General features: G+C 42.7%; 1 protein-coding gene across 2 annotated transcripts; it reads left to right on the top strand.

Moving 5' to 3' along the window:
* The first annotated feature begins 485 nt into the window (after window positions 1-485).
* Window positions 486-26,917, top strand: ZFYVE16 (zinc finger FYVE-type containing 16). Of its 2 annotated transcripts, none has more exons than XM_031061915.1 (18): window positions 486-619; window positions 7,214-7,322; window positions 7,510-9,653; window positions 12,810-12,906; window positions 13,762-13,938; window positions 14,728-14,876; window positions 16,836-17,211; window positions 17,815-17,937; window positions 18,043-18,198; window positions 18,787-19,011; window positions 20,297-20,379; window positions 22,216-22,320; window positions 22,741-22,891; window positions 23,084-23,158; window positions 23,694-23,856; window positions 24,216-24,321; window positions 24,727-24,891; window positions 25,150-26,917. In XM_031061915.1, the coding sequence occupies exons 2-18, from the start codon at window positions 7,253-7,255 to the stop codon at window positions 25,309-25,311; spliced, it is 4,527 nt and encodes a 1,508-aa protein (XP_030917775.1). In that variant the 5' UTR covers window positions 486-619; window positions 7,214-7,252; the 3' UTR covers window positions 25,312-26,917. The 2 variants fall into 2 exon arrangements, with proteins under 2 accessions (XP_030917775.1, XP_005427043.1); XM_005426986.2 differs by having other exon boundaries at window positions 23,078-23,158.
* Window positions 26,918-27,345: the final 428 nt, after the last annotated feature.

The raw sequence follows: 27,345 nt of genomic DNA, 5'->3' as shown, positions 1-27,345 counted from the left end.
AACAGGCAAGGAGCAGGGCATGAGGGGGCTGATGGGGTGGCAGTGACGTCACTGTGGGGATGTGATGTCACTGGAACAGGCACGGAGCAGGGTCTGAGCGGGGCTGATGGAGAGGCAGTGACGTCACCATGGGGTCTGAGGGTGTGACATCACAAGACCTGGACGGCAGGGGCGCCCCCTGCCGGCTGGGTATGGGACAAAGTGGGGGGTGTGGCCTGCACAGGAGGCTCCGCCCCTCCCACAGGCCCCGCCCCAGGTCAGGCTCGTCGGCGACTCGGCCCTAATGTGCTGTCAATCACAAGCAAAGCCACGCCCATTTCAGTATGCCACGCCCTCTCGCGTTGTCCGTCACCCGCATGGCCCCGCCTCTGCCCCAGGCTGCGCCCCACGCCGGCCGCGGCGGGAAGCGCACGCGCAGGGTGGGGATGGGCGCGGTGACGGTGGCGTCAGGCGCGGGTGTGGCCGCGCAGGCGCGCTGCGCGCAGCGGAGGGTCGAGGCCGCCGCCCGGAGCCGCCGGCGGGGCCGGGGCGGGCCCTGAGGGGAGACGGCCCCGAACCGGCCGGGGGAGGTCGGGGCGACGCGGCTGTGGGAGTCTCACCTCTGACTGAGGTTACCTGGGTGGGTTATTTACCCCCGGAGGTTTGTGGGTGTTAGTGATATTATTGCTTACTGCTGTTCTTATATACGGTATATCGAGTGTAGTATATGTACAAAGAATACTTTGTAGGGTATATGGAGAATATATACGGTATATGAAGTAAAATAGACGAGATTATTTTATAGATTGTATAGAATACATGTGTGGTATATAGAGTAGAATGGACAATCGAACACTGTACACTTAGGGGGTGTAAATCATTTTGAGTCTGTGTTTCAATACGAGCAGAGAATGGTCCCTGACACCTTCTGGGGAGCACGGCCGAGGCCCCAGCCGGCTGCCAGAGCCCGTGCTGTCGGTGCTCTGTGGCCGGCGAGGTGTGATGCGAACCTCCGCTGTTAATAATGCCAAAGCACCAGGCTGTGCTGCCTCCAGTGTGCTGTGTCCACGTCTGGGCTTCACAGCAGAATAAAGAAGAACCTACTGGAGGGGCCCAGGGCAGGCCCCAGAGAGGATTTGGCTCTGCAGCACCTCTGGGAGCTGGGCTGGGCAGGCTGGAGAAGGGAACGCTGCCAGGGATGCCATCAATGCACCCAGACATCTCCAGGGGCTGCCAGAGCATGGCCGGGCTCTGCTCGGTGCTGCCAGCGCCAGCAGCAGCAGCAGGGGCCATCAAAGAAAGGGCAGCGAGGTGCAGGGCAGCAGGAGGGAGAACTTGTGTCCATGGAGGGACAGCAGAGCCCTGGGACAGCTGCCCAGGGAGGGCCTGGAGTGTCCCTGTCTGGGGACATCCCAGCCCCAGCTGGACACCTTCCTGTGGGATGGACCAGGGCAGCCTGCCTGGGCAGGGCTGGGCTGGGAGCTCCAGAGGAACCTGCCAGCCCTGTAATTCAGGGATTCTGTGATTCTCTGGGTGGTGTGAGTAATGCTGTTCTCATTTCAGAGGAGTAGGGTTTTATGGGTGGATAAATGAACAATAATCCTCGTAAGCTGAAGGTGATGTGGGATGGAGCTCTGAGGGTGGCAATGTCCACAGTCCTGCTGGAGTTCTGTCCGTGTTTAACAAACGGGATGGCATTCTTCAAACAAGACAATTTGTTGTGGTGTGTCCTGTAAGCTTGTCCTTATATGTCTGAAAACTTATGCAGCTTTTTGTTCACCCCGTGATTCAGCTCCTAAACTTGCTGTGGCAGCAGCCACCTCAGCTTTTGGTTTGGACAATGGGTTGTTCTGCTCAGCAAGAATAATTTTTGTTTTTATTTAAATTTTTCACGCAGTGTTTGTTCAGTTGTGCTGAACTTCTCCATCGGGTTGGTTGCTGATCTGTGGGCACCTGTTCCCTTAAACTTTTTGTCTTTAAGGCTTCAGGCCTATGTGTGGGTATATGATGTCAGGGAGGGATAAACAGCTGGAAATTAAGTCCTTCAGTACCCTTGATGCCTTTTCCTTGGCCTTAGAATTCTGAGTTACAAACGGGTAAGGGATGGAGAGGTTTATATTTTGGTATTTAATAAGGATTTCTGTGTTGTAACAATTTGTCAAAATGGAATATAGCAAAATGCATACATACGTTAGATGGTGTATACAATTTTACAGATTTTGTAAATTAGTATATTTAACAAATATGTTTCAATGAGAGGTTTAAATAAATAGTGTGATTTTTTGTATTTTAAGGTATTTTTTCCTCAGATAGGTGTAAGTTTACAGGATGTGTTTTAGAGGGGGTGTTGGTTTCTCAAGATAGTGTAACATTTTCTGCCTTCTGACTTTGAGGCTTTTAGGAGTTGGGTCTTTTGGCTTAGCAGAATACCAAGATTATGTTAAGATATTAGGCCTAAAGAATTACAGGTATGTATGTTAAAGGTACTGAGAACATATAAAAGGTATATTAAAGAAAGATAAAAGTCATCATGATGGCATCACCCTTAGTGAGGGAGAAGGGGCACACTGTACTCCGTGAGCATTTCACTGTGAATTTAGTGCTCAGTGCTCGTGTTTGTATTGGAGGTTTTGCTCTGCCTGTGGTAACTGCTGGGGTGCTAAGGTGGAAAAAAACCATTTCAGTGCTCCCACCATCCTTAGTTCAGCATTCTGCTCAGGCTAAATCTGATAATTAAACACGGTGATGGAGCTGAAACAACGTGACCAGCGAGCAAAAAGACTGCAGTTGTGGTGCTCAGAATTGAGGTGGTGGTCATCCTGTGGTCATCTCTCTGGAAGGGAGAGATGTTCCCTGTGCCCCTGCTTGTGTTCTTTTCCCTCTAAACCCCAGCTTGGGCTGTTTGGTATGTTTGGTGTAAAATCCTCTGCAGTGGAGATTAGCTGTAGCAAACTGCGCGTCTGGTGGTGCCCATATGTGTGAAAACTACAGAGAGTAGTTCTCAGGGGTGCTTAGCCATCAAAAGGTAGCTTGTCTTCAGACCTTGGATTGGCTACTTGGTAATAATTAACCTACCAATTCTGTTTTGCAAGTTATCCCCACTGAGAACGGCTCACTGCCTCCATTTACAGAGTGTATCTGGGGAAAAAGCCCTGACAATCCGTCCTGTAAGCTGGCCACCCGGTGTCCCAGCAGCCTTGTGTTATCTTCTCCTTTAAATAAAAGTGTGTTGAGAAATCCCCAGTGGAATGTTGGTTTTGAACTCTGGAACATGTGCCTGTTACATTAGAAGGGATAAGTAATTCATGAAGGATTTAGAGGAAGTGTGGAAGGCTGTGAAGTGTTTTAAACGCCCTGTCACACCTGCGGTCAGTGCAGTCATCGAGATCTCAGGGTTTGCATTCCACGGTTAATAGTTAACAGTTTTAATGGGCAGGAACTATTGCCTGTGATTCTTAGGTCTGTGTGGTGCTGTGCTGGGAGTGTGTCAGACCATTTGTTGGGGATCTAGGATGAGCCTGCTTTGAAGTTTATCTGGAGAAGTGACATGTCCAGTGTGCATTTTTGTGCTTAGATTATTATTTTCCCATTTTGAGACAGACTGCTATTTTATCTTCAAGTCTCCTCCTGCATATTTATAGTTAATCTATCTTTATCTGAAACCATATAGTCTTTAACAGACAGTGATTTAAATATCACTTAAAAGTTTTTTTTAAATCTATAAAATTGAGCTGGTGAGAGCCTAAAGTTGTATGTCTCCTTGCACTATTAGGGACTTATTGCCTTAGGTAAAGTTATAAGCATAACGTTTATTTTTAAAAAATGCTAATCTGTGAACCAGTTTAGAGAGTGTCTAGTGACTGTATTCAGAGCTCTAAAACATAAAATCAGAAAATAAGAGTTTGTGTCTGCCTAAAAAACATATACAGTGGTGATGCTCCTGTTTTCTGATAGAATATATTGTAATTCTTTTGTTACAAGTATAAGTCTTAAAAGAATATGCTCTGAACAAATGCATTTTGCTGAAGCATGTGGTTCCTCCAGACCTTTCACTCAGGGAAGCAAGCAGCCATTTAATAAAAATGTGTCACCAGGGCTTTTTCATAGCTTCTAATCCAATAATGTAAACACTGGGACAGGCTGCAGGCAAATCCAGGCAGCAGAAAATAAAACTTGTAAGGCTTTTACAATTCTTCGGATGCAGACACATGGAGTTGGGACAGAGAGGTGTGCAAGGGACAAGGAGGCACTGCTGGTCTGCCCTGTTTTGGGGGTTTTGGTTTTGTTGTGGGTTTTAGGTTTTTTTTGCTTGTAGGTCTATTGTAGAAAGATAAAAACATATGAAAAGTTTGAGGAAAGAGTAATGAAATTAGGAGTAATGCATATGCTAGTTTTTCAAGGTTAGGTTAGTTATTCAAAATACTTTACCAAGTCAAATAAGCATTTTATTTTAAAAATAGATTTAACTAAACAAAGCAACATTTCTGGGTTAGTAGACTGAGGTATGATAGTTTTGTGGGCTCTCTGTAGAAGTGGGTTAATCTGTATTAAATAGATGTAAATATTGGTGTGTGGTTTTAGTTCTACAGTTCTATTCATTGAGTTCTTCCTTTTTCTGGAGACTTTAGTGGGCCAGTGCTGTACAGCATCAATGCACCCTTCTAATTAGCATTATAATCTAAAAGTAGATAGTGTTGTCATCTAATAATGCCCTTATGCTTAAATCACAATTTGTTTGTGTCTCTCAAGAGTGCAACACAGTGAATATTCCTTAGGCCTTTTTAAATAAAAGACAAAGTTAGATGAAATAATTACTTGGCCTCTCGTCTGTACTTTTTTCCAATGGGGAAGGTTTTTGTTATTTATAAGCTTCTGTTGTTATTGATATCTGTGATAAGTGGTGAGGTTGTATAATAAATACCTACAGAGGACACAAACCAGCATTACGCATCCTCTGATGCCCGGTTTTTTTGTAACCCTTCAATATTTCTTGTTTATGTGGTCTATCTGAGTATTGACTGCCCACAGATACGTGCTTTAGGGACGGGATCTGCACTTTGATGTCTCTCAGTGAATCACCAAAAGCTGTTAATCGTGTAAGGCTCTTAATTGAAATAACTTCCAGTTCATGTTGTTGCATCCCCCTTGCCGGGAGGTTGTGATTGTTACAGGAAGGAGCTGTGCTCAGATGGGCGAGGAGAAGGGGCACCGAGTCTGTGCTTGCTGCTCTTCCAGCCCTCCAGGCGACAGTCAGAGACTTGTATTAGAGTGCAGCCCGAAGGCCTTGGCTGTGACTAATTAATGGCCACAGATATCCAAACAGTGATATATTCGGGTTGTTCATTTTTTTGTGAAAATTTTTGTGATCAGTTGTTCCAAAATTTTAAAAGTTTAATATAAACTAAAATGTAAAAATAGTAGTACAAATTAGAGCAATAAGAATTTGGACAGTCCGAGTTGGGACAATAAAGAACAATAAAAAAACCAAAGAATTATGAACGTTTGGATGCTTTCCTCTTGAAGGCATTGGTCGCTAACAAAGGATTAACTCTTAAAAGCAACAGCCTGTTGCATATTCATATATCTCATACATGATTCAAAAATTCTTTTCAAACAAAGGGTGTTCTCTGGTTATTGTCAACTTCCCCCTCATCTAGTAAATCAGTCATCTGGGTCCCCACCAAGTCTGGTTCTTCCCAATAAGGAGGCAGTAATTCTTGTCTTGGGGATTTTGGTGTTTTGTTGCTGTTACTTCTGTGCGAAGAATTTCTTGAGCTACTTAGAAAAAGTATCTTACATCACATTGTTTCTATTTTATGTTATAGCCTAAAAACTGTATTTAACACACTACTGAAAAGGATTAATGCAGTATAACTTTCTAACATAACACGTATAATACTAATTTTAATATTTGTGAAAAGCCAATCATATAATACGCATTTTTCACATTTTTGGCTTACATATGGGCACAAAGTACTGTGTTACTGTGTATTTGTTTCACCTTTCTTAACGCTTTTGCAAGCCTCTGTTTGAACTACACATTGCCATGAAGTGTTCTTGTTCCACGCATATTAATGTGGTAAATAGTTGCGTCACATGTGGTGAACAGTTACACATTGACGCAGGTTAAAGCTCCTGATCTGAACTATTCAGTGAGGGGAAACCTTAGAGCTTGGGGGGAAGCAAGGCATGGAATCTAGATCTGTAGCTGCAGGGTGGCATGAGTGGTATGAGAGGATTGATTGTTTGTTTGGGCTCTGAGCTTTCAGGAGGATGGCTGGGCATTACTTGGTGGCCAGAGCTCCAGTTGCATTGGGGTAGGCTGTGAGGACAGCCAGTGCAGAGGCTGAATGCACTGATGAAAGCAGAAGGAAAACTGGACAGCTCTCCACCACCCGGAGCTGATGTCTGGTTTACAGACATCAGACTAAATGGATCCCAGTCCCTTCAGTTTGCTCAGAGGAACTGTAAATATTGATTTTTGATTGGTAGTTCCACTGTATGGGTGTTCAGCCATTGAAGAAGATGTGCAGTTGGAAGGCAATTCTGAGTGACCAAAAAGGCATAAAATTGAGTGGCTGGAAATGTTCATTAAACAAATAAACCAGGGTGTTTTGCAGTGAGGGATGTGATTGATAAATAAACAGCTTTCTGATGACCTGATAAGTCTATAATAAGAGTTTCATGTTCTTGGGGTCTCAGAAGCATAGTTAGTGTGTTTTGAGTAGAACAGAAATTATGAGCTCAATTACAATGTTGGATTTTTAATTATTATTTTTATTTACAGTTCAGTTGCATTGAAAGGTAATAATGACCTGTTTTGTTTTTTGCCTATGGGTTATGTGGCATAAAATGTTAATGGGGTCAGACTAGAAGATCCTAATATTCCTTCTGGTTTTAAACCTTTGTGCTGACATTGTAATGCCATAGCACTTTCAGATGCTTTGGTTTTGTTTGTTTGGTTGGTTTTGTTTGTTTGTTTGTTTGTTTTTAATAAGTAGACTCAATTTTGCAGTTTGAAGTGAATTTGGGGATGTAATGCTGAGTACACTGAGCATATCCAGAATACTTAGAGGCTGCAACCCTGATTGTGCTTAGGTTTTGTTTACATGGAGAGAGAACGAAGTATTAATAAAAATAAAAAACCACCTCATATGAGCTGCTGTCTAATACGAACACTTGGACTTTGTAAACAAAAATTGCCTTGAATTAAATGCTGTGTTTTTCTCTGTAGGTTTAAGAAGGCTAAAGCTTCACTAGAACTGAGACTAGAATGGACAGTTACTTTAAAGCTGCAGTCTGTGACTTGGACAAACTGCTTGATGAATTTGAGCAGAATACAGGTTGGTTTCTGCATTGCCTTTTTAGTGGAAGTACATGGTCAAATGACTGTTACCATGGAGTTTGAAAGTAGCATCTGCTAAGTAAAAGCTTGTATTGATGAATAGATGGGGTTGAGAGGAGGGAGTACACTGTGGAAAGACAGGAGTCTTATAAACTTTGCTTTTGATCTGTTCTTGCTTAAAATAGATGAATATGAGTGCTTCAGAACACCTCAAAATCCATACGACTCAAAGCTGTCTTCAGTCCTGGATTGCTTAGAGCATGCACACCCCACAGCAGAGCTGCCAGAGGATCCTGCTGGATGTCATGCCCCAGAGGAGAGCTCTCCCTGCGCCCCTGCAGGCACAAGGGACGTGCTCAGCTTCTCACCACCCAAAGAGAAGGGTGTGGCTGGACCTGACCTCTTGTCCACTGTGGACAGTAGTTCCCTAAATGAAGCTGAGGCTCTGAGCCTGGGAAGGTGTAGCGTGCCTGTATGTGATCTTGTCAGTGACACAGCAGATTTAATCCCCTCAGTGGCTGCTCCAGAAGGGGCTCAGGAGCTGCAGCCAGATGAGTTCCAGGGCAGCCAGGGGCCCTCTGGCTGTGGCGTGTCTTGTGTCCCCACTCCTGTTTGTGTGAGTTCACCTGGCTGCAGCGGGGTTGCCAGCACACAGCAGAGGGATGGGGACTCGGTGTTACAAGATTCAGGGCATCTTACAACAAAACAAATTAATGATTTAGCTTTAAAACCAGAGAGTTACGCTGCAGGAACAGTCCTGGGCCTGTGTGACGATCAACATGGGACAGAACCTGTAAAGTGCAATGAAGTACTCGACCACCCTGGACAAACTGCTGCCCTGGATCCTGAATGTGTCACTGTAACATCACAGAGTTGGAATTCACACAGTCCCAAAGATGAAAAACTGCCTTTTGAAACACAAGACCGCAGTGCATGCTCTGCAGCAAGCAAAGAAGTGTATGGAGGAAATGCCAGAGGAAAAGTAGACCCAAACAATGGGAGTAATGCTGATTCCATGTCTTCAGTTCTGCCAAAGAGGCACCCGCTGCACAACAGCAATGCAACAGTACCTGGAAATTGTGTCTTGCCAGGCTCGTCATGTCAAATGGGAGCTGAAGTAGAATTGGAAAAGAAAGGCACAGAAGAGAATGCAGATAGTGAAGAACTTAATAGCAGTGAGATACCAAGCAGTGTTTCCAGTTTGTGTATGTCAGCTGAGGATGTCCAGACATCTCTGTCTTGTCTTTCCCTTCCTGTGTCCATGTGTGGTTCCTTAGTTGTATCAGAAGAAAAGGTTAATCCTCTACCTCAAAATGCAGTGGTGGAGGTTATTAGTGATACTGTAAGTGTTCATGCTGGAGAGTCTAAAACTCATCTCCCTGGCAGGGAATCCTGTGAAAGTACTAGCTGGCATGAACAAGAAGATGTAGCTGAAATCAGTGAAAGTATTGCAGAAGAAAGTGGAGATGGAGAGAAATACAGTACTGAGAATGTAATTGATGATAGTGACTCTCAGCAAATCAAAGCTTTTGCTTCTGCTTTTCTAGACGTTGGAGCTGAGCCATATGATGTTGGTGTAGATACTTTTTATGATGAGAGCATGAGCTCTGTTATGGCTGACCTCACTGTTGAGGACAATGTTATTAAAAGTGATATTCTAATAAGCGACGCTGAGCTTGATGATTTCTTGTATGGACAAAGTCTGCAGTCCAGTATGTTGAAGTCTTCAGACAATGATGGTAACTTGGTGGAAGCTGATGCAGATGGAGGGAGTTTAACAGATCTGAACAACCTGGATTTCACAGAGGTCAATGAAGAGCTTATGCAAGCAAAACTGGAGGAGATAATGAGCATTAATAGTAACCTTAAAACATCTATTCCTGACAATGAAGTGGAAGCTGCAGCAGAGGTCACCATGTCTCAAAGTCAAGGCATGACTGAGAGTGGCAGTGAAACTCTGGCTTCTGATGTTTGTGTGAAAGGTGCAAGACCAAAGCAGTTGCTTGACCCTTCCCAAGGAGCTCCTGGTCAGAAACAACTGAATAGAACTAATGTACTTGAAAGAGAAAATCAGGAATGTGGTTCTGTTAGCCCAGAAGCTCCCCTCTCAGACACCAGTGTAAATGCTGGTAATACTGACCCTGGAGAAAGCAGCTCTGAGGCTGTAGGAAATCAAACATCTGAAAGTGCTGAGCCACGTAAAGCACCTGCAGCTCTGTCGTGGAAGCAGCCCCTGTGGGTCCCAGACTCAGAGGCACCCAACTGCATGAACTGCCAGGCCAAGTTCACCTTCACAAAGAGGCGACACCACTGCCGGGCCTGCGGGAAGGTGAGTCACTGGGGAGGGGTCCTGCGCTGCTGCAGGAAAAGGACATTCTCATTTAGCCATAACCAAGATAGAAAAGGGAGAGAATGTTGACAGAAGTGTTGTAGGCTCAAAGTACTTTATTTAACAAAGGCCAGGTTCTATTTTCCCTCCACAGGAGCCTAAAGACTGTTGGAAAAGACTGATGTTAATTAAGAAACATGTAGCCTTTTTTGTGAAAATTGTGATTAAAGAGAAGTACAAAGTATGTTCTTATCTGCCATTACTGGATAATTTGGTGTGTTTTGCATAGAGTAGGGGAGATGACATGATGGACTAATTCATCATAGTTGTATTGAACCGGCCCATTACTGAGCTTTTAACTGAAGTGTTTATGTTCTAAAAAATTGAGGTGGTGATGATGAGAATCCAGTGTCTTACTAGTTATTATAACTGTGGAGCACTGCCCCTGAACCTGAAAGGATTGCATTTTGTCAGGAGCTGTAGCAGCAGTACCAATGCAAAAAGATTTATGGTCTAAATCTGTCTTCCAGTATGTTTAGATCTATCACTTTCTAAGGAACTCATCTCAGGGGTAAAGTATGTGATTCACCAACAAAGTGAGTAATTGCAGAACTTTTTTTCAGCCTGAGGTCTTCTACAGAGAGTAAGTGATGCCAAAACTGATATTCAGTTCAGAATTCCCTTGTGATTTACTGTGGCTCGTACTAGTGCATAAATGGAAATGCTAGGAGTGCTAGTGACCTCACTGTTCAGTGTTGCTCTGTAAGCTCTAAGGATAAGGAGACAGAGCAAAGACTGATGTCAGCACTAAATTTTTGCATCCCCAGTGTTAAGCACCACCTGGAAAGGCACGGTAGTTTCTCTTTCCACCTCTCTTGTAGCACTGTGTATTCAAAGCATGATGCTCATTTACTCAGCTGCAGCCACTGTGAACTAAAATGTAGGTCTGAATTGAGGTGTCCAGGATATGAAGAACTCCTTGTGCTGACCTGGCATCCATGGAACTTACTGCCAGAATATTCTGGTGAGGTTTTGTGATGGTTTAAGCACAGTCCTTCAGAGTGGGTTCCATTTTAGTCCTAAGCCTGACTGACTTCAGGTTCCTGTTTTACATTTGCTGTGAAGTTCTCACACTTTGTCTAGAGGTGGGGATGGGACACCCTTCACTGCACAGTGCTGTTGACAGCTGTGTGTGTCAGCTGAGGGGCATGTGGCAGAGCAGCAGTGTAATTAGGGAGCGTCACAATGTCTCTTCATTAGGAGAGGGAGTGAAGGCAGCATGAATTGTCTAAACCTTACAGATATGGGAGTGCTGTGCAATTACAGATTTTCTGAACGTGCAGCTTAACCTTCTGCCTCATAAGACTTTCTGTCTTTTTGATAGCAACTTTTTTTGTCTTAGAAAATCCCAGATCAGACATTCCTTGTGAAGCTGTTGTTTGTTGTGTTTTCAGCCATTTGGGAACTAAGGGAAAACTGTTTGGAATTCAGAGTTGTCCTCTAGGGACTGTTCTAGAAGACAGTTGTATGGATTTCCATAGCTCTTTTTTATCCATGAAAATAGCAACACTTGTGGACTCTGGCATCTGTGGCAGAGGGAAGTATGAAGTCAGTGGTCCCTGTTTTCTCTCCCCTCTGCAGCCCTCACAAGGCCAAACAGCTTTGCAGTTCCATTGTCCAGGTGTTTGTCTCTTGCTGTGGTACCTTTTTTCTTCCTAGTTCAAGCAGGACCCACTTGTCTGCTCAACAGCCTGCTACTCACCTCCTTTCTCCTGTGCCTCAGTTTGCCTTCACCTTTCAGGTGCATTAGGATTAATCCTCCTGCAATCCCCTGCAGGTCCCAGTGTCACCAAGGGTATGAGGAGAACAGTCCTTGCTGGGGATTGTGCTGCTTGGCATTGAAGCCCTGAAGTGGATTATAACTGATTAGCAATTAATCCTCATCAGTTACATTCTTAACATATGTACTGAGCATGCATGTTTCCTGTTGAGGTAGATTACATGTGGCACTAATCCAGAGGCTGCTGGAATAGTTTCTTTTTTTAGCTCATATTACACTGATCAATCACTGCTTTTGCAGTGAGTTTTCCTGCTTGGAGGAGTCAGTTGTAATAACTTTCTTTTTTCCTATGCCACTCATGTTTGGGATTCCTCTCCCACCTTCCCCCCTCCCCACCTTGATCTACTTTGTTTTTCTGGACTGGGAGCAATTAGGAGTAGAGAACACCTTTAGGGGGTTTCAGAAGACCTTTTGTAAAGGGTCCAGAGTCTGCATATAGCTAAAAATGGTGTGACTCGTTAAAAACTTGCAGATCATCCATGAAAGAACATAAAGGGAAAGTGACAGAACCTCCAGATATTTATGGCAACTCTTGCAAAACACCAGCTATTCTAAAGACATAATTCTTTGAATGAGATTGTGTAGATCCCATTGTAGATTGTCCAGGCTAATGAGGCACACTTTCCCCCCTGTTTCTGCTTTAAAATAGAGAGGATATATACCCTGTTGGAATAGAAGAGCATATTCTGTTCTTCCAAAGCAGCGTTCTTTGCAAATACTTGTCTGAAGGGAGCTTATCCCATGCAGGCAGCACTGCTTGTTCTTGCTGAGGGAGCAGGAGAGCCACTCAGCAGCTCCAGCAGCCTGCAGCAGGGAGCTCTGGGCTGTGCCAGGCTGGAGAGGCAGCCCTGAGTGCCTGGCAGACTGGTAACAGCTTCCTGAGACCTGTGCTGAGCACACAGGGCTGCAGACATGGTCCTAAAGCGCCAGAGCAAGAACCAGCTCTGCACCTCACTCCTTGTGAGGCTCTGTTGCCTGATGTAAAATACGTATGGCAGGATACATGTAGGATTGAGAAGAATTTCAGATGGGTGGGGCAAGAACTTGGGATAGGTGGTGCAACCTGAAATTCTTTTCATCACTCCAGAGAAGAATTTTATTATAATTTCAGTTGGGTCCTCCATGTTGCTGCTTTCTGCTTGGTGTTTCGAGGGTTTTGTTTTTGTTGTTCTTTTTTTTCCTGAGGATTTCTTTGTCAGGGGTTCAGATACAGGCTTGAATACAAGGCTGCAGATGGTTTAGAATGAAGCAAGTGTATTTTCCTATTTGCTGTGCAATATGTCTACAATATTTAATGTGATCCTTTTCTGATCCAGGTTTTTTGTGGTAGCTGTTGCAAGCGAAAATGCAAACTGCAGTACATGGAGAAGGAAGCAAGAGTCTGCACTGGCTGTTATGATGATATTAATAAAGGTAAAGAGTTTTTTTTTTGAGTAATTGCAGTAATCATTGAACTGTCTCTTTAACCCTTATTCTTTTTGGGGAGCTTGATTACTTTAATTGGTGTAGGTTTTCCTATTTCTGAGATGGAGGATAAAGAGAATAACTGTTCCTTAGTTGGATTCCAGTTCTTATTCTGAACTTTGAGGCTCGAGTTGGTTGGTTTTTATTAAAAAACAAAAAAAGTAGCTTTTAACTCCATAGAACTAAATAGAAAGTTACAGAAGAATACAATTTGAGTCATCTGTGACTGGAATCTAGCAGAAGTTATCCTCCCTCCACAGTAGCCCTGTGTGTGTTTAAAGGCTACATCCCTCCTTGTTCTCACATGTTTGCCCACTTTATGTTGCTTCCTGTCCTGGTGTTTTTAAAGTCACTTACCAGGGCTGCAGTAAATGACTCATCAGATAACCTTTTCTTAGCTGGAAAGCTAACTATGGATGCTTATGAAAACATCAGGAGAAACAATTGAGGTCCTGTTGATGAGTATGTAAATAACAAGTTGAAAACATGTCAGATTTTTAATAGGCACCTCAGTGGAGTTCAGATGTGACATGTGTTTGCCCCAAGGGCCTGGGGTCACAGTGGTGTAGCCACTGCAAGGAGAACAAGGGGAGGTCTCTCTATCTCATGAGAAATGAGGCAATTATGCAGGTAGAAAATCAGTCTACATTTTCTTTCGTACAACAGTGTGGCTGTTTATTTTTCATACCTCAGTCACAAACTTTACATTGCCTCTGCCAAAAAACCTCCACCCACCTACAGTACTGCTCTGCAAAAGAAATTTAATAAATTGTGCGATCTTAAAAACTAACCACATTATTTTAGCACAGGCATTTGAAAGGATGATGAGTCCAACTGGTCCTGTCCCCAATTCCAGTGTCTCCTCTGAGCGTTCTTCCGCTGTTGCACCTGTAGAGGAGGCCCAGATACCCGGGGGTGCCAGCTCTCCTTCACCATCTGCACTGTTGCCTACCTCAGCACTTAAACAACCTGGTCCTGAAGGTACAGATCCTCAGTGTAACACACATCTAACACTTTGAAAGTCTCTTTGGAAAGAGCTGCTAGTCACATCTGGGATTTATAGTTGGTATTTTTTGTGTGAAACAGGAACGCTCTGAATGGAAACACTTTCACTTCCCAGTCTTGGTGCCTGGCCCCAGCTGGTCCTAAATCTCCATATATGAGAAGTGGATGTTACTTTTTTCATTGCCTTCTCTGTTTACATTGTAAATGTTTTTGTGTAGCTGTTCATTCTGTAATTTTGACATTTCTTGGGAGATCTCTGGCTTGCATTGGACTGCCATTCTTAAAGTGAAAACAAAAAGTAGCTGTTCAGGGAGAAGTTACAAGGGAAGAGCAAAGCTTAATCTCAGTGTAAATACAAATGATTGGTAGCTAACTAGTGTCTTTGTTCCACCTTTATTAAACATCTGACCTTCTTTGAAGAAAACACATTGTTAACAAAATGATAAATCAACTTTTTTTAGACTGTATTCCATCTTTTAGTTGTGATATGCATTTCATTCTTACGTCACTGTGGAGGGGTGATTGAGGAAGTAGCCTTTTGTAATACGAATTGATAGATTTAACTGTAGCAGGGCAGCTTCCTCTGCAGGTGAGAGGTTACGTTGCCTGATTGGAGACTGGCTAATGTCACCCTGTGCTTTGTTCCAGTGAACAGACATTCTCTGTCCATGTGGTGGGGAGAAGGGGCTTCATTTCTGTCCCTCTCAGCTGTTGGAGTGGCTGTAACTCGCGATAATACAGAGTTGTTGTTCTCACCTGTCACAGGGCTGTGCCCCAGAGAGCAGAAGAGGGTTTGGTTTGCAGATGGTATTCTGCCAAACGGGGAGGTGGCAGACACAGCAAAGCTGTCCTCAGGAGCAAAGAGGTCGCAGGACTCCAGCCCAGAGAACACAGACCTGCCCGAGACGCCCGCGGTAGGAGTCGGGATGGGTCAGCTGCACAAATTACCTGTTGGGAGAGCTTTGCTGGCCAGGCATGGGGTTCTTACACACCATGGCTTCTGAGTCACAGCCTTTGGAACCTGAGACAATCATTTTGGCAGTGGCTGTGAAGTCCTTGGATTGGAAAATATTGTAGTAATTTTCAATTTGAGTAAAACCGAGCAAAGTTTTCCAAGGAAAACCTTCTTCGGTTTGAGGTGTCTGTGAAATTCAAAATCTGTGTGGCTGAAAATTTGCCAAAGCAGTTTTTTCAGTACACAGTGTTTGATGAACCACTTTTGTGAAGGTGACCTCAGCCACAGTTCTTAAGGCTGTCATTAGCAATATGCTTATAGTACAAGTTTGTGGTTGTTATAAATAAATTTTATATATATGTAATTTTACATATATATGTGTAATATAATCCATCAGTTTGCCTGCTGGATCAGACTAACCAACTTGCTTAGTGCCCTGCAATTATAGGGCATTATAGGGTGTAGCATTATAGGGTGCAACAAAATCTGTGTATTGCTTTTAGTGTGAACTAATACTGAACCAAGAAGGGGATTGGTTTTCTAATTTTGTGTCGCATACATACTAGTGAATGAACTGCCCTTTAAAAAAAAGTCCACAGAAGAGGTGTAAGTTTACTGTGGAAAGACTTAGCAATGTTCCTCAGGTGAAGTCTTTTTAAGATAAAGCATGGCACTGAAGCACTGTTTCAAGTAATAACTTAAAATCCATGATTTTCACAGCACTAAAGAGTTTTTAAAATATATTGATAAAGTTAAAAAAACCAGATAATTATTATTTGTATGTAGAAGATCTGAGCACTTAACAGGTGTATAGCATTTAAACTAGCTTATAGTCATGAATAACTGTAGTAATCAAATAAGAAAAGAGTTAGAGTAAACAAAAGATACAGCCTGTCTCTCATTTTGGGGAAAGAATGAGATATACAAATACAAATACACAAAAAGTATTTGCACTTGCAGAAGATGGGCAGTGTCTAAAATTAAAAGCAGCGTGGATAAAGTGAGTGGAAGACAATTAGTTGATGGTTCTCCTGTGCAGCCTCAGGAGCTCAGACAAAACCAGCACAGTCCAGCTCCGAAGAAAAGGCAACAAAAATCCTGGAAGTGCTGCTGCAGGTGTGTGAAGGGCAGAAAATGCCAAGTATGAAACACCCATGAGCAGATTCAGGGAAGAAATCTGTTATTAGCCAATTTAACCTTGTTTTTGTCTGTGTTTTTGCGGAGTCTTCCCTTTGGAGTTGGTGGCTTTTTTTTTATTTTGTGGCAGCATATTTGTTAAATGGAAGATTTGCTGGAAGCTGATGGGACACCAGAACTGCTACAGGGCAAGCTTAAAATTGCCAGGTTTTTTCTTGTTGTATGGACAAAGTCTTCCCTCTGGTATAGGATGCAAGGCTAAAGAAAGATACTGTGCATGTCTGTTTTTTTGGAGGAGTCTTGGGGGATTGTTTTTTTCCATTTTATTTTATGACAGCTGACATCCCAGTGTACCTGTGTTCATGGCTTGTCGTACCTGTCTTGCTGGGGAAACAGTGTGGGTTGGACTCCACAACCAGAAATTAATCAGACTGAGCAAATTTATATTCAGCTATTAGTAGAACAGTAGAAATAGTGTAGAAATGTTTGCAGCACACAACTGCTGATCCAGTTTGTGTTACCAAACAAATATATTAACTATATATTCACCCATCTTCACCTATATTCACAGCATCTTCACCCATGTAACTCCTAAACAAAAAAAAGAAAGCAGAGGATCCAGGAGAGATTTGATGGCTTTCTTCTTATTAGGAGGAAATGTATTTCCAACTTTTGTGATAGGTTTCTTTCTCTTTTTGCTTCTAGAATACTAGTAATGAAAGTTTAGCTGGTTATGAGACAATGTAGATTTTTTTTTGTTGTTGTTATTTCTTCTTCACAGGCTGCAAACCCAGAGGAAGATGACCTGGTAACTGATGTAAATCAAAAACTGAAGGAAGACCTAGATAAGATGACAAGAATGGAAGAATCACATCCTTCTGTTCCTTCAGATGGTGCACAGCAGGCCACACCAGGCCAGAGTGAGGTGGCACCTAGTGACAGATCTGTCACTCTAGGCACTGAAGAGTGTTCCCCTGCAGCAGCAGAGAAGAGCAGTCCCAGTTCAGTGGGACAGAGCACACAGGCTGTGCCTGTCTCTGCTTCAAGCTACAGAGCACTGTGTGGGGTAGAGAACTGGGTGCGACGAGACATCAGCCTTCTTCCTGATGGTGATCAGCTGCCTCCACTTCTGCTTGCACTGGGTGAAAAAGGGAAAGGTAAAAGCTGCTGACATCTTGAGAAAATTGTTACTATTTACTCATAGAATCCTAGAATTGTTTGGGTTGGAAGGGACATTAAAGCTCATCCAGTGCCACCCCCTTTCACCCACACCATCTACTATCCCAGATTTGTAAATACAGACTCATCTGTAAATACAGACTCAAAAAATTGTATTTTATTACAAATCTCATGTAATTTATTCGTTGCATACTGGATTGTTGTGTAATGACTGTGCACTTTTAACAAGATCAGTATGTTATGAGAAGAATGGGTCACCACTTAGTTGCATGATGGTGGTGGCTGTGCTCATCAGAGGTACCTGGCAGAATCAGGGTATGGATGAGGAGTCAGCACACTTTCAGTCAGGATTTCCAAAGGAAGGGCAGCCCTGGTTGGCACCTTTCTTACAAGCTGCTGCTTCAGTTCTCTGTGTTCCTTGAATCTTAGGGTAAGCTGTTCCCTGGTTGATCTGTAGCTATTCAAATCTTGGGAATAACCACAGGGTAAGAGGATGGGATGACTCTGTCATACAGTGAACTGATTCTTGGTTTGGGTCATTGGCTGGTATTTTGAACTAAATCATGTGTCAATTTATTTAGATCTTCTGGTGGAGGAACATCCATGTCACCAAAAGGTCACCTTGCTGCTTGGGGAAGGAGGTCCTAATCCATTGACTTTTATTCTAAATGCAAACTTGCTTGTCAATGTGAAGCTAATAAAATGTAAGTATTGCACATTTTCTTTTCCATTTAATCAAGCCTTTTCTTTTTTCTTTTTTTTTTTCTGTCTGTAAAACAGCATTACTGTGGTATCTTATCTTTTTAAAGATTCCTCAGAAAAGTGCTGGTGCTTCTCAACAAATGGACTGCATGGTTTGGGTCAGGCAGAAATTGTCATTCTGTTGCAGCGTTTGCCAGATGAAGATGTTTTCCCTAGTGAAATATTCAAATTATTTCTTGACATCTATAAAGATGCAATGAAAGGTGTGTCATTTTAATGTCTAACTTTTTCTTGTGTAGAATATTCTTGCTGATCTTTAGGTTTTAAAGTTGATAGGTAATTTTTCTTGAATTATTTGTCTAATGATTCTGTTGAAAGAGCTTGCAGTGTTAGACTAGAGTTCTAAATAACCAAAACAAATGAATTTATGTTTGTTTCATTTGCTTCTGTAAACATCCTGTTTGCAGGTTTTTTTGTTGTTTAGTCATATTGTGGTGGAGATTCTGGGTATGAGCCATGAGTTTGTGGTTTTTAGGACACCTGCACTTCATTTGTAGAAGTATAGTGCTCATAAATGAAAATATTTTAGGTCTGTTGATCAACACTCATCCACTGATATGTTTAGGACTTTAGGCACTTATTTGGAGGAGCTTAGCTCGATAGTCAGGTTCATTGGGTGATGAAGTACAGGCTCATATTCTGTGGGTTTAGACAGCTGACAGGCTGCAGGAAGATGTGAGGGGAAGGGTGGGCTGGCAGCTCTGTCAGAGCTCACTGCTTAGAGCAGTTCTCTTGGCACGGAGGGGTGAGTGACCCAGCCCTGTAAACACTCTCCATTCCTCTTTCTACAGGAAGGTTCATAAAAAATATGGAGAACATTACGTTTACAGAAAACTTTCTCAGCAACAAAGAGCATGGCGGATTCCTATTTGTTTCACCAACTTTTCAGGAACTTGATGATCAGATTCTACCAGATAACCCTGTTCTTTGTGGCATTCTTATCCATAAGCTGGAAATACCCTGGGCAAAAGTGTTTCCAATCCGTTTGATGCTGCGATTGGGAGCAGAATATGGGGGTAAGTTTTAACAGTGCCAGTAGCTGCATAAACTGTAAAGTTCCCTTTGGAAAATACGAGTAGTTTTTAGACAAGCAAGCTACTTTAAAATCATCTTTGCAGTATTTTATATTATACTTGTATAAGCCCAACATGTGGAGCCATCTGGGAGTGCTCACTGTCCTGATAGACTTCTTTGATTTTTTTTTCTCTTAGCAGATGAGAAAGCTAAGAAACCAAAACTGGCAGTAAAGTTTAAAGATCCTTTTTTTGGTTGTAGGAGAAAGGTTTGAAGGGATGTTCACATGCCCAGTTTGCAGTTCTGATAAAATGGTTATTTTAATTACATTATTTGAGTTAAGTATATTGGCAAAATATTACTGCTTCATTAACCAAATAAAGATACTGATTACTTAAAAGGATAACTTATTAATACATTGGAAAACTCTAGGCATGTAAAAAGGCTGTAGCCCACCACTGTAGAAGCTGCAAGTCCATAAATGTGAGAAATGGATTTGTAAGGGATTCTCCAAACCTGACTGAAGGCTCACACAGTCTTGTACATCTGTATGCAAACTCTGAGATAAGGTGTGCTGACTTAGGAAGGCCATGGAATAGAGATGACATTGTTGAGAGAGATTGAACTGGAAACAAATTTCAAAGGATGGCCTTGCAAAAAGACCAGATATTTTGGAGAATTAGAACTGTGAAAGATGCATTGTAGCAAAATCACATGGGGTAAAATAATAGGTGGTTGGTGCTAGAAGTATTAGCAGCACTGTGTGGCTACAGCTAATAGGCTGAAAAACATTCATAAGGTATTGTAAGCAGGAAATTAGTTGGTTTCTGATAAAATGGCATTGGATTTTACATCTCTTATATCTCACCCTCTAATGAGACTGATATGGAATAAAATTTTTTAAAATGCCTCTCAGTTGGCCCGTCTCAGTAAAGCTGGGAGTTGTCCAACACATAAACCTGTCACCTGTTCATGGACTTCTGGAGCTCACAGTGGACCTCTACCAGCCAGAAACTGTCTGCATAGTGACAGGGTGGCAGCTGCTTTGTTGTTGTTCATTCTCTTACTAATCCACTTGCTGTGCTTGGCTTTTTTAACCAATTTTGTCAGATATAACCATGGAGGGAGAACCACACAGTGCTGAGAAGTAGAGAGGGGCTCTGTTTCCTTTGGCTGGTCAGATATTGAGGTTTAGAGACAGCTTATAGCTGAAAGAAACCTATAGAACTACTTGGAATAGCAAGTTGTAGAGCTGTTGGTAGGTAAATGTGACCTTTTTCTTCCTAGCCTATCCAACTCCCATGGTAAGTGTCAGGCACCGGGAGCCGCTCTTCGGAGACATTGGACACACGATTATGAATCTGCTTGTGGTGAGTAGATGCTTCATTACCTGCCCTTCCTGTTGTCATCAAAATATCCTCCAAACAAATGCTGAATCTTGAAAGCAGAGCTAACATTTCTGTTCTTCATACTTAAAACTCGTGAGAGAGTTAAAAAAGCAGTTTGTTTCAGCTTGTACTGTTATGCATTAGTTCTGGTAGTGAAAAAAGGCTTTTAATGAGTGAGAGAGATGTTGGCATTTGCACTGATGCTGGCAGTCATCATTCAGGTGCATTGCTTTCTTCTGAGCATCATTGTGGTGCAGGGATTCTGGTCTTAAATCTGACAGTCTTAAATGTGAAGAAACATTTGACAGGCAGATGCTGTGGACTAACTGCAGTACTAGTTGTTTTGTCAGACAAACTTAACCTTGCCACAGTTACTCAGCTTGACTGTCTTTTGTGAAGGACTTTTTGGCAAAATCACAGGTGTGGAATTCATGCCATTTCCTGTGGAAGCTTTCCCTCTGTTACCCAAATGATTTGATTTCAGATTGCAGTAAGCCTATGTTCCTGACCAGTGACCTTCCTCTTCTGATACTTACGCAGAACTTCCAGCCCTTCCCTCCCAGCATTCAGGGCAGGGCTGTGGAAAGCAGAGCCAGTCTCATTTGGGCAATCACTGCATCCTCTCTTGGGTCTGGAGACCATCATAGCTGAGATGAAACTGCAGTCTTTGCCCCTTTTTCCTTTTTGCCAGCACAGGTGTGCAGATCACAGCTGGAGGAGGTGCCCCATCAAAGAACAGCAGGTTTCCTCCTCCTGTAGGAGCCTCCCACTGAAATCCACAAGCCACCACCAGCCTCACTGGTGCTGTGCCAGTGCCACTGTGTATCTGCACCCCGAGGCTTTGGGCCGCCTTCCTGCAGTACTGCTGCTGCTGCTGCTGGATGGGGTTTCTGTGGAGCTCCTTTCCAGGTGGATCAGAGTTACCTGGGTTCCCCTTGGTGGCTGTGCCAGCCTGAAGCAGGCAGGGGCAGTATGTGCTCCTTGCAGGAGTTTCAGTGTCTGCATGGCTGCAGAATGTTCTCTGGGTGGTGCCTTGGCACCTGTGATGCAAATGCTCAGTGAGAGATCATGCAGAGCCTGTCCCCACACAAGTGGCTGAGGCAAAGGGCACCTGTGATTTACATCCTTAGTGCTGGATGCTGTCCCATGGAAACCTTAGTGCACTTAGATATTTGTAAATATCCTTTTGCTGCAGCTGTGCTGATGGAGGAAGGCACTGATTGCCTGGCTGGTGAAAAGAGCCTCTTTATACCTTTATTTTCTAGCTGAAGTAGTAAAAACAAAGTAGACCATTTCATACCTAATGATGTTGTTCTGGAAATAAACAGAATTTTGCAGTAGTGGCTGAGGTGATGGGAGATTACTTCTGTCACAGAAAGGGATAAGAAACGCTGCACTATTCAATCTGTGAATCAAATTAGATCTGTAGAGGACAGGCTGTGAGCCTGCAAACAAACTCATCTAAGTGGTGGCTTCCACACTTCTTTTCTATCAGAGAAGGGAGAATGTTGAAGTTTTTCCTTCCTTAAATCACTGGCATTCTAATGTGAATGAAGTAGCCATAGAGTAAATAACCCATTGGTTAACAGAGCTAATTTGTCAGTGCTCTGAATTTATTAATACATTCACTGAGATACCTGTCACATACACGTGGTGGGCAAAAAGGGATCCCTAAGTCTTCAGCCACTCTAAATACTACTGTTTTTTGGAAGTCCTACAGATGCATTTAGAGTACTTTCATCTAATTGATGAAGGTAAGGAAAAGGTAATAGAACAATACTTAATTGTCTGCTAACATAAATACTTTGTCTGTTATAGGACTTCAGAAATTACCAGTATACTTTGCATACCATAGAAAACCTGTTTGTCCATGTGGAAATGGGTAGAAGCTGTATTAAAATACCTCTGAGGAAGCACAATGAGGTGAGTACCCCCATCTTAGCTTTCTAATCCAAGCTGCTTTAGTCTTCCATTTTTTTGTATGACACCAGTCACACCTCTATCACCAGCTCTTTGGAAAAACCCTCTCTGAACTTCATACTGACCTAAATGTGTAATGGGAAGGGCATGCAATTACCTGAGCACACACTTCCTTCTATGATACACTGGAAGGTGGATAATGAGGAGTAGAGATTTAGGATAGCTGTTAAGTACTGAAAGATCTGCAGTTTCTTCAAAGTCATTCAGCATGTATTTTTAAACATTCCCTCTTGCAAATTTCCTGATTATGATGTTTTGCTTTAGTAATAACAAAAAAAAAAACAAACAAACCCAAACAAGCAACAACCAAAAAAACCCTCCTGGTGAGATTTATCAGTGTAATGACAAACTTTGTGTTGACAGGTGATGAAGGTGATCAATTCCTCTAATGAACATGTAATTAGCATTGGAGCCAGTTTCAATACCGAGGCAGACTCTCACCTGGTGTGTGTGCAGAACAAGCAGGGCCTCTATCACACACAGGCCATCAGTGCCACGGGACAGCCCAGGGAAGGTAAGAGGTCTGAGGGACAAAAATCACATTTCTAGACCAGAAATGGAAGTTCAGTGTTAGGCTGCATGGAAAATGCATCTCTGGTGTCACATTAAATTGTGTTTTAGGAGGAGTGCAAGTTTAATGTCAGTTATGACTGACTGGAGTGACATGAAGTGGTGCTGACTTCCTTCCTACTTTGTCTAGTTACAGGTGCAAGTTTTGTGGTGTTTAATGGAGCCTTAAAAACATCCTCAGGATTTTTAGCTAAATCCAGTATAGTTGAAGGTAAGAATTTTGTTCTGTTCTCCTCTTAAGAGACTTAAAAAGAAGAAAAAAAAATAATAGCAGTTTTGTGCAAGATCTTTATGTCTCAGTAAGCTAAACGTTTCTTTTCAGGTTTTTAAATTTTGTTTGAAACCTATTGCAAAGAAGTGCTGCATAAAAATACATGATAGTTCACCTACTTGTTTTAAAACATTAAAATTTAAACTCTGATTAATCAGTACAGGTTTTTCCTGCACTGTTTTCATTGCCATATTGCTGAAATATATATATTGGCATATATATGCAAAAATTTTCAAAAATTACCTTAAAAATTATCTTTTAGTTTGAGTTCTGTTGACAAAATAGGTTTTCTTCCTCTTTCATGTAACATTTAGTGCTGTAGGTGGGGCATGCATTACTTCTGTGCATTTATTAATTAGCTGTAGGAGATGGTTGGTCTCAGTAGAACTTAAGCCAAGATTCTGTAAGAACGAGATCATGAAGCTGGGCTGCTTTTCCTGTGGATAATGTGGAATTTTAACTGGTTTTCTTCTAGATGGGCTAATGGTACAAATAACACGAGAAACCATGGAAGGCCTACGTCAGGCCTTAAGAGACAAGAAGGACTTCAGGATAACCTGTGGACAAATGGATGCTGGGGACGTGAAGGAATACGTAGATATTTGCTGGGTAGAAAATGAGGAGAAAACAAACAAAGGGTAAATGTACTACCAAAGCCAGACCTGTGAGAGAATTCTTGCTCCCAATGTTCAAAATTTTCCCTTTAGCTTCTTGAAATTAATCTGAAGTATTCTTGTGACAGAAAGTGCTTGATACCAAGGATGGTTTATAGTGTCTTAAACCTGCAAGATTAGGTTTCCATTAATGCTGTTAGTTCCCTGTTTAGGATATTTCCTCTTGTACCATCTGTATTTTCATAGTGCAAGTCCCGTATTGTACTTTGTTGTTAAGGTGTTTAAATAGCCTTAAAGGATAGGTAAATATTATTGCATAGAAGTTACTGTATCTAAACTATAAGTATTGTTTAAATTGCTAATCACACTATTGTTTTCCATAGAATTTTGAGCCCAGTTGATGGAGAATCAATGGAAGGAACTCAGAGTGAAAAAGCACTACAATACAGAGACTTCGAAAGAGAGGGAAAAGTTATGAAGTGCACTGAAGTTAGTGAATTACATAGTTCTTAAGCCTTTTTTATTACTTAGGGAATATTTAAGTGGTAATGTGATGGTACTAAGTGAAGCTGTTAAAATGAGCTGATTTTATGTGTAGCCATGCTGCCAGGCAGAATGTTCTCTGCAGCTGCTTGGTGAATTTACACACTTGTAATTTTTCTCCTCTGCAAAAGACTCAAGTCTGTTGGCAGTGACAGCTCTGTAAATGCCTAATGCAGGCATTCCCATGGGTCCTGAAGTATTTTGATTGTGTGGAAGAAATACTCAGATGCTTTTCCAGCAGACAAGCATCAAAGCTTGCCCTGTGTGGTGTTACATGATCCTGAACTACTGTTTTTCCTAACTTTGGCATGTACCAGGCTGCTGACTGCCCTTCCCTTTCTCTGATCTCAGGTTTACTATTTTGGAAAGGATCATGAACCCTCCAGTGCTGGTCCCCACCAGTTTGCAAAAGAGATTGCCATTGCCTGCAGCACTGCTCTTTGCCCTCACCTTAAAACCTTGAAAAATAACGGGATGAATAAGATAGGACTCAGAGTTTCCATTGACTCAGACATGGTAAGCTTTCAACTTTTATTGCACACACTCCATTTCCACTGAAGTACCTTCCCTTGTAAATACCTTGGATCTCTCCTTGAAGGTTTAGAGTTTTGCCCTACCCAAGATCCAGGCTGAGGATGACATTTGGGGAAGAAGCTGTCTTAGTCATTAATTTCTCACTTCATGGTAGCTGAAATATTCTTTTACTGTGATACAGCACATTTTGCATATAATGTTAATACAAGAAGTGTTAATATCAGTATGTTTCCCTCCTAGGTTGAATACTTAGCAGGATCTGGAGGGCACCTTCTCCCACAGAACTACCTGAACGACTTGGACAATGCTCTGATTCCTGTGATTCACAGTGGAATGTCAGATCCTACAGCTCTGCCACTGAAAATGGAATTAGTATTTTTCATTATAGAGCACCTGTCTTGATGAGGCCGATTACATGCATATACTGATTTGCTAGATCTGAACACCAAAGTTGTAATGCTACAAACACTAAAAATGTTAAAGTTTCTAAACCTTTTATGTTTTAATAGCTTTTCAAACTGTTTTTTTTTAAACCTCTCAGATCCTCTCTGCTTCCTCTGCCACAAAAGAGTCAGTTTGTGTCAAGAAGTTCTGAAAGCTGACACTTAAATCAGGTGCAGAAGAGTGCAGGTTTTGTTACTGTCACACAGCTGCAGCACTTGGTAGATGTAGTGTGACTCCAAGTCATAGGATCTTGCCTCTCACCCTCTCACCAGTGTGTAACTAAAGCTGCTGGGGCTCCGTGTGATCTCTGCAAGAGCTCAACACTGGAGCAGGGCTGGCCCAAAACTGTTTCCTTTCCACAGCAAAGGGGTTCAGAGCCCAGAGCTGCTGTAGCTGCCTGGAGCCCCCCGTGTGCCAGGGCAGCTCTGGCAGCTCAGGGGAACGCTGTGGCTGTGTGGATAAACACCTCACTGAGGTCCTTAACCTGGGGATGTGATGCTGGTGCTTCAGGAACATACGCTCTCAATGTTTTATAGAGTAACTAGTTTCTTTCTTGTATTTATAAGGGTTTATCTAACTTAAATGGATGCTATTTTTATAAAAAGTGCTTTTTCCTCTTTACTCTCGTCAGAATTCCATACACAATTTGACCTTTCAAGGATTAGGAAAAAACAGATTACTATTGATGTGATCTACATGTAGCAATAAGTGGGACAAGAATTCTGCAGTATTTTTTCTGCTCCTGTCTACTGCTCTTGCCACATTTTAGTAGCCACCTTTGCTTTCAGGGAGAACAGATGTATTAAGTCTGAATTTTCACAAACAGGTTGATTCTAGTGGAAGGTGCCCCTGCCCATGGCAGGTGGGGTTGGGCCTCTTTAAGGTCCCTTCCAACCCAAACCGTTCTGGGATTTTTAGTATACCTGAGGTTCTTGGTAGGATGTATTTTTTATACTGGGTCATGTAGATCTATTTATGTATTTGTGATGCATGTGGTTTGTACTGAGGTTCATCAAACTGCGGTTGGGGTTTGGTAGCAGCCACACAACTGCTTGTCGAGAACAGAACCAAAACTAAATATATACAAGATCTATATTGTTTTCAGTAAAAATGCTGGTACAATTTTATAATGAGAGTATTAAAACTTGGATGCCTTCTTGATGCTAATAGGGGATATTTTATGTTTTTGTATCAAAAACAATTTGTAATTAAACCTAATCTGCTCTGCTATTATCTGTGCTTTAACACTCCAGTCCTAGAAGGGTTCAGGCCTTGAGATCTAACCCTGGATGGGGCTGAGCTGCATTTCAGCCTCTGTGCTGACTTCTTCTGAGAAGCTGCTGTTAGGGAGAAGGGCTGAACCCACGCACAGTACGAACAGAACTGTCCTTGTTGAAAAGAAGCTGCACCCAGGCCCTCGAGGGAGCCCCCCAGCAAGAGGCTCAACAGTGTTTTGGGTCTGTGACAGGGCCGGGGCACCTGAAGGAACAGCTGCCTCTTGGGACTTAACCTCTACTAACTCCTTTTCAATAATGATCAATAAAGTTAACTACAGTGCTTGCAACCTTCTGCCTCTTATTCATAATGAAACAAAGATTTGGAATGTGTGTGTCCTGTCTGTGCAGCTTTCTGGGACTCCTGATGTTGCCCCAAAGATGGGATTCCTTGCTCAGCGTGCCACAAGCCAGCAGTGACACCCTGCAGAGAGACCCCAGTCGGGGCTGGGTGCCCCCCGGGCTGTTCCAGCACCGCCCTGCCCTCTCCCTGCCATCAGTGCCATTGCTCACACACAGACAGAGCCGGGGCTCCCCCCGCCCTGCCCCTGGCCCGCAGCGCCCCAATTGCCTCGCGGGCTGGGTGAGCGCAGCCGGCTCTGCGTGACCTGCAGGGCACACGGGGGCCCTGAGCCTTCCCACGAGTCTGCCAGGCATGCAGGGATGTACACCAACATCCTGATTTCACACAGAGCCACAGAATTAATCAACTGCAGAA

The sequence above is a fragment of the Geospiza fortis genome, unplaced genomic scaffold (genome assembly GCF_000277835.1).
Source record: "Geospiza fortis unplaced genomic scaffold, GeoFor_1.0 scaffold43, whole genome shotgun sequence".
NCBI classification, from domain to species: domain Eukaryota; kingdom Metazoa; phylum Chordata; class Aves; order Passeriformes; family Thraupidae; genus Geospiza; species Geospiza fortis.
The sequence above is the reverse complement of the archived record's forward strand: the minus strand, read 5'-3'. Positions and strand labels throughout refer to the sequence as shown.

Bases quoted from the DNA above. Each gene is read 5' to 3' on its own strand.
- ZFYVE16 (XM_005426986.2), top strand. From the start codon at position 7,253: ATGGACAGTTACTTTAAAGCTGCAGTCTGTGACTTGGACAAACTGCTT. The intron at 7,323-7,509 runs GTTGGTTTCTGC...TGCTTAAAATAG, and splicing joins TGAATTTGAGCAGAATACAG to ATGAATATGAGTGCTTCAGA. The intron at 17,938-18,042 runs GTAAGTATTGCA...ATCTTTTTAAAG, and splicing joins CAATGTGAAGCTAATAAAAT to ATTCCTCAGAAAAGTGCTGG.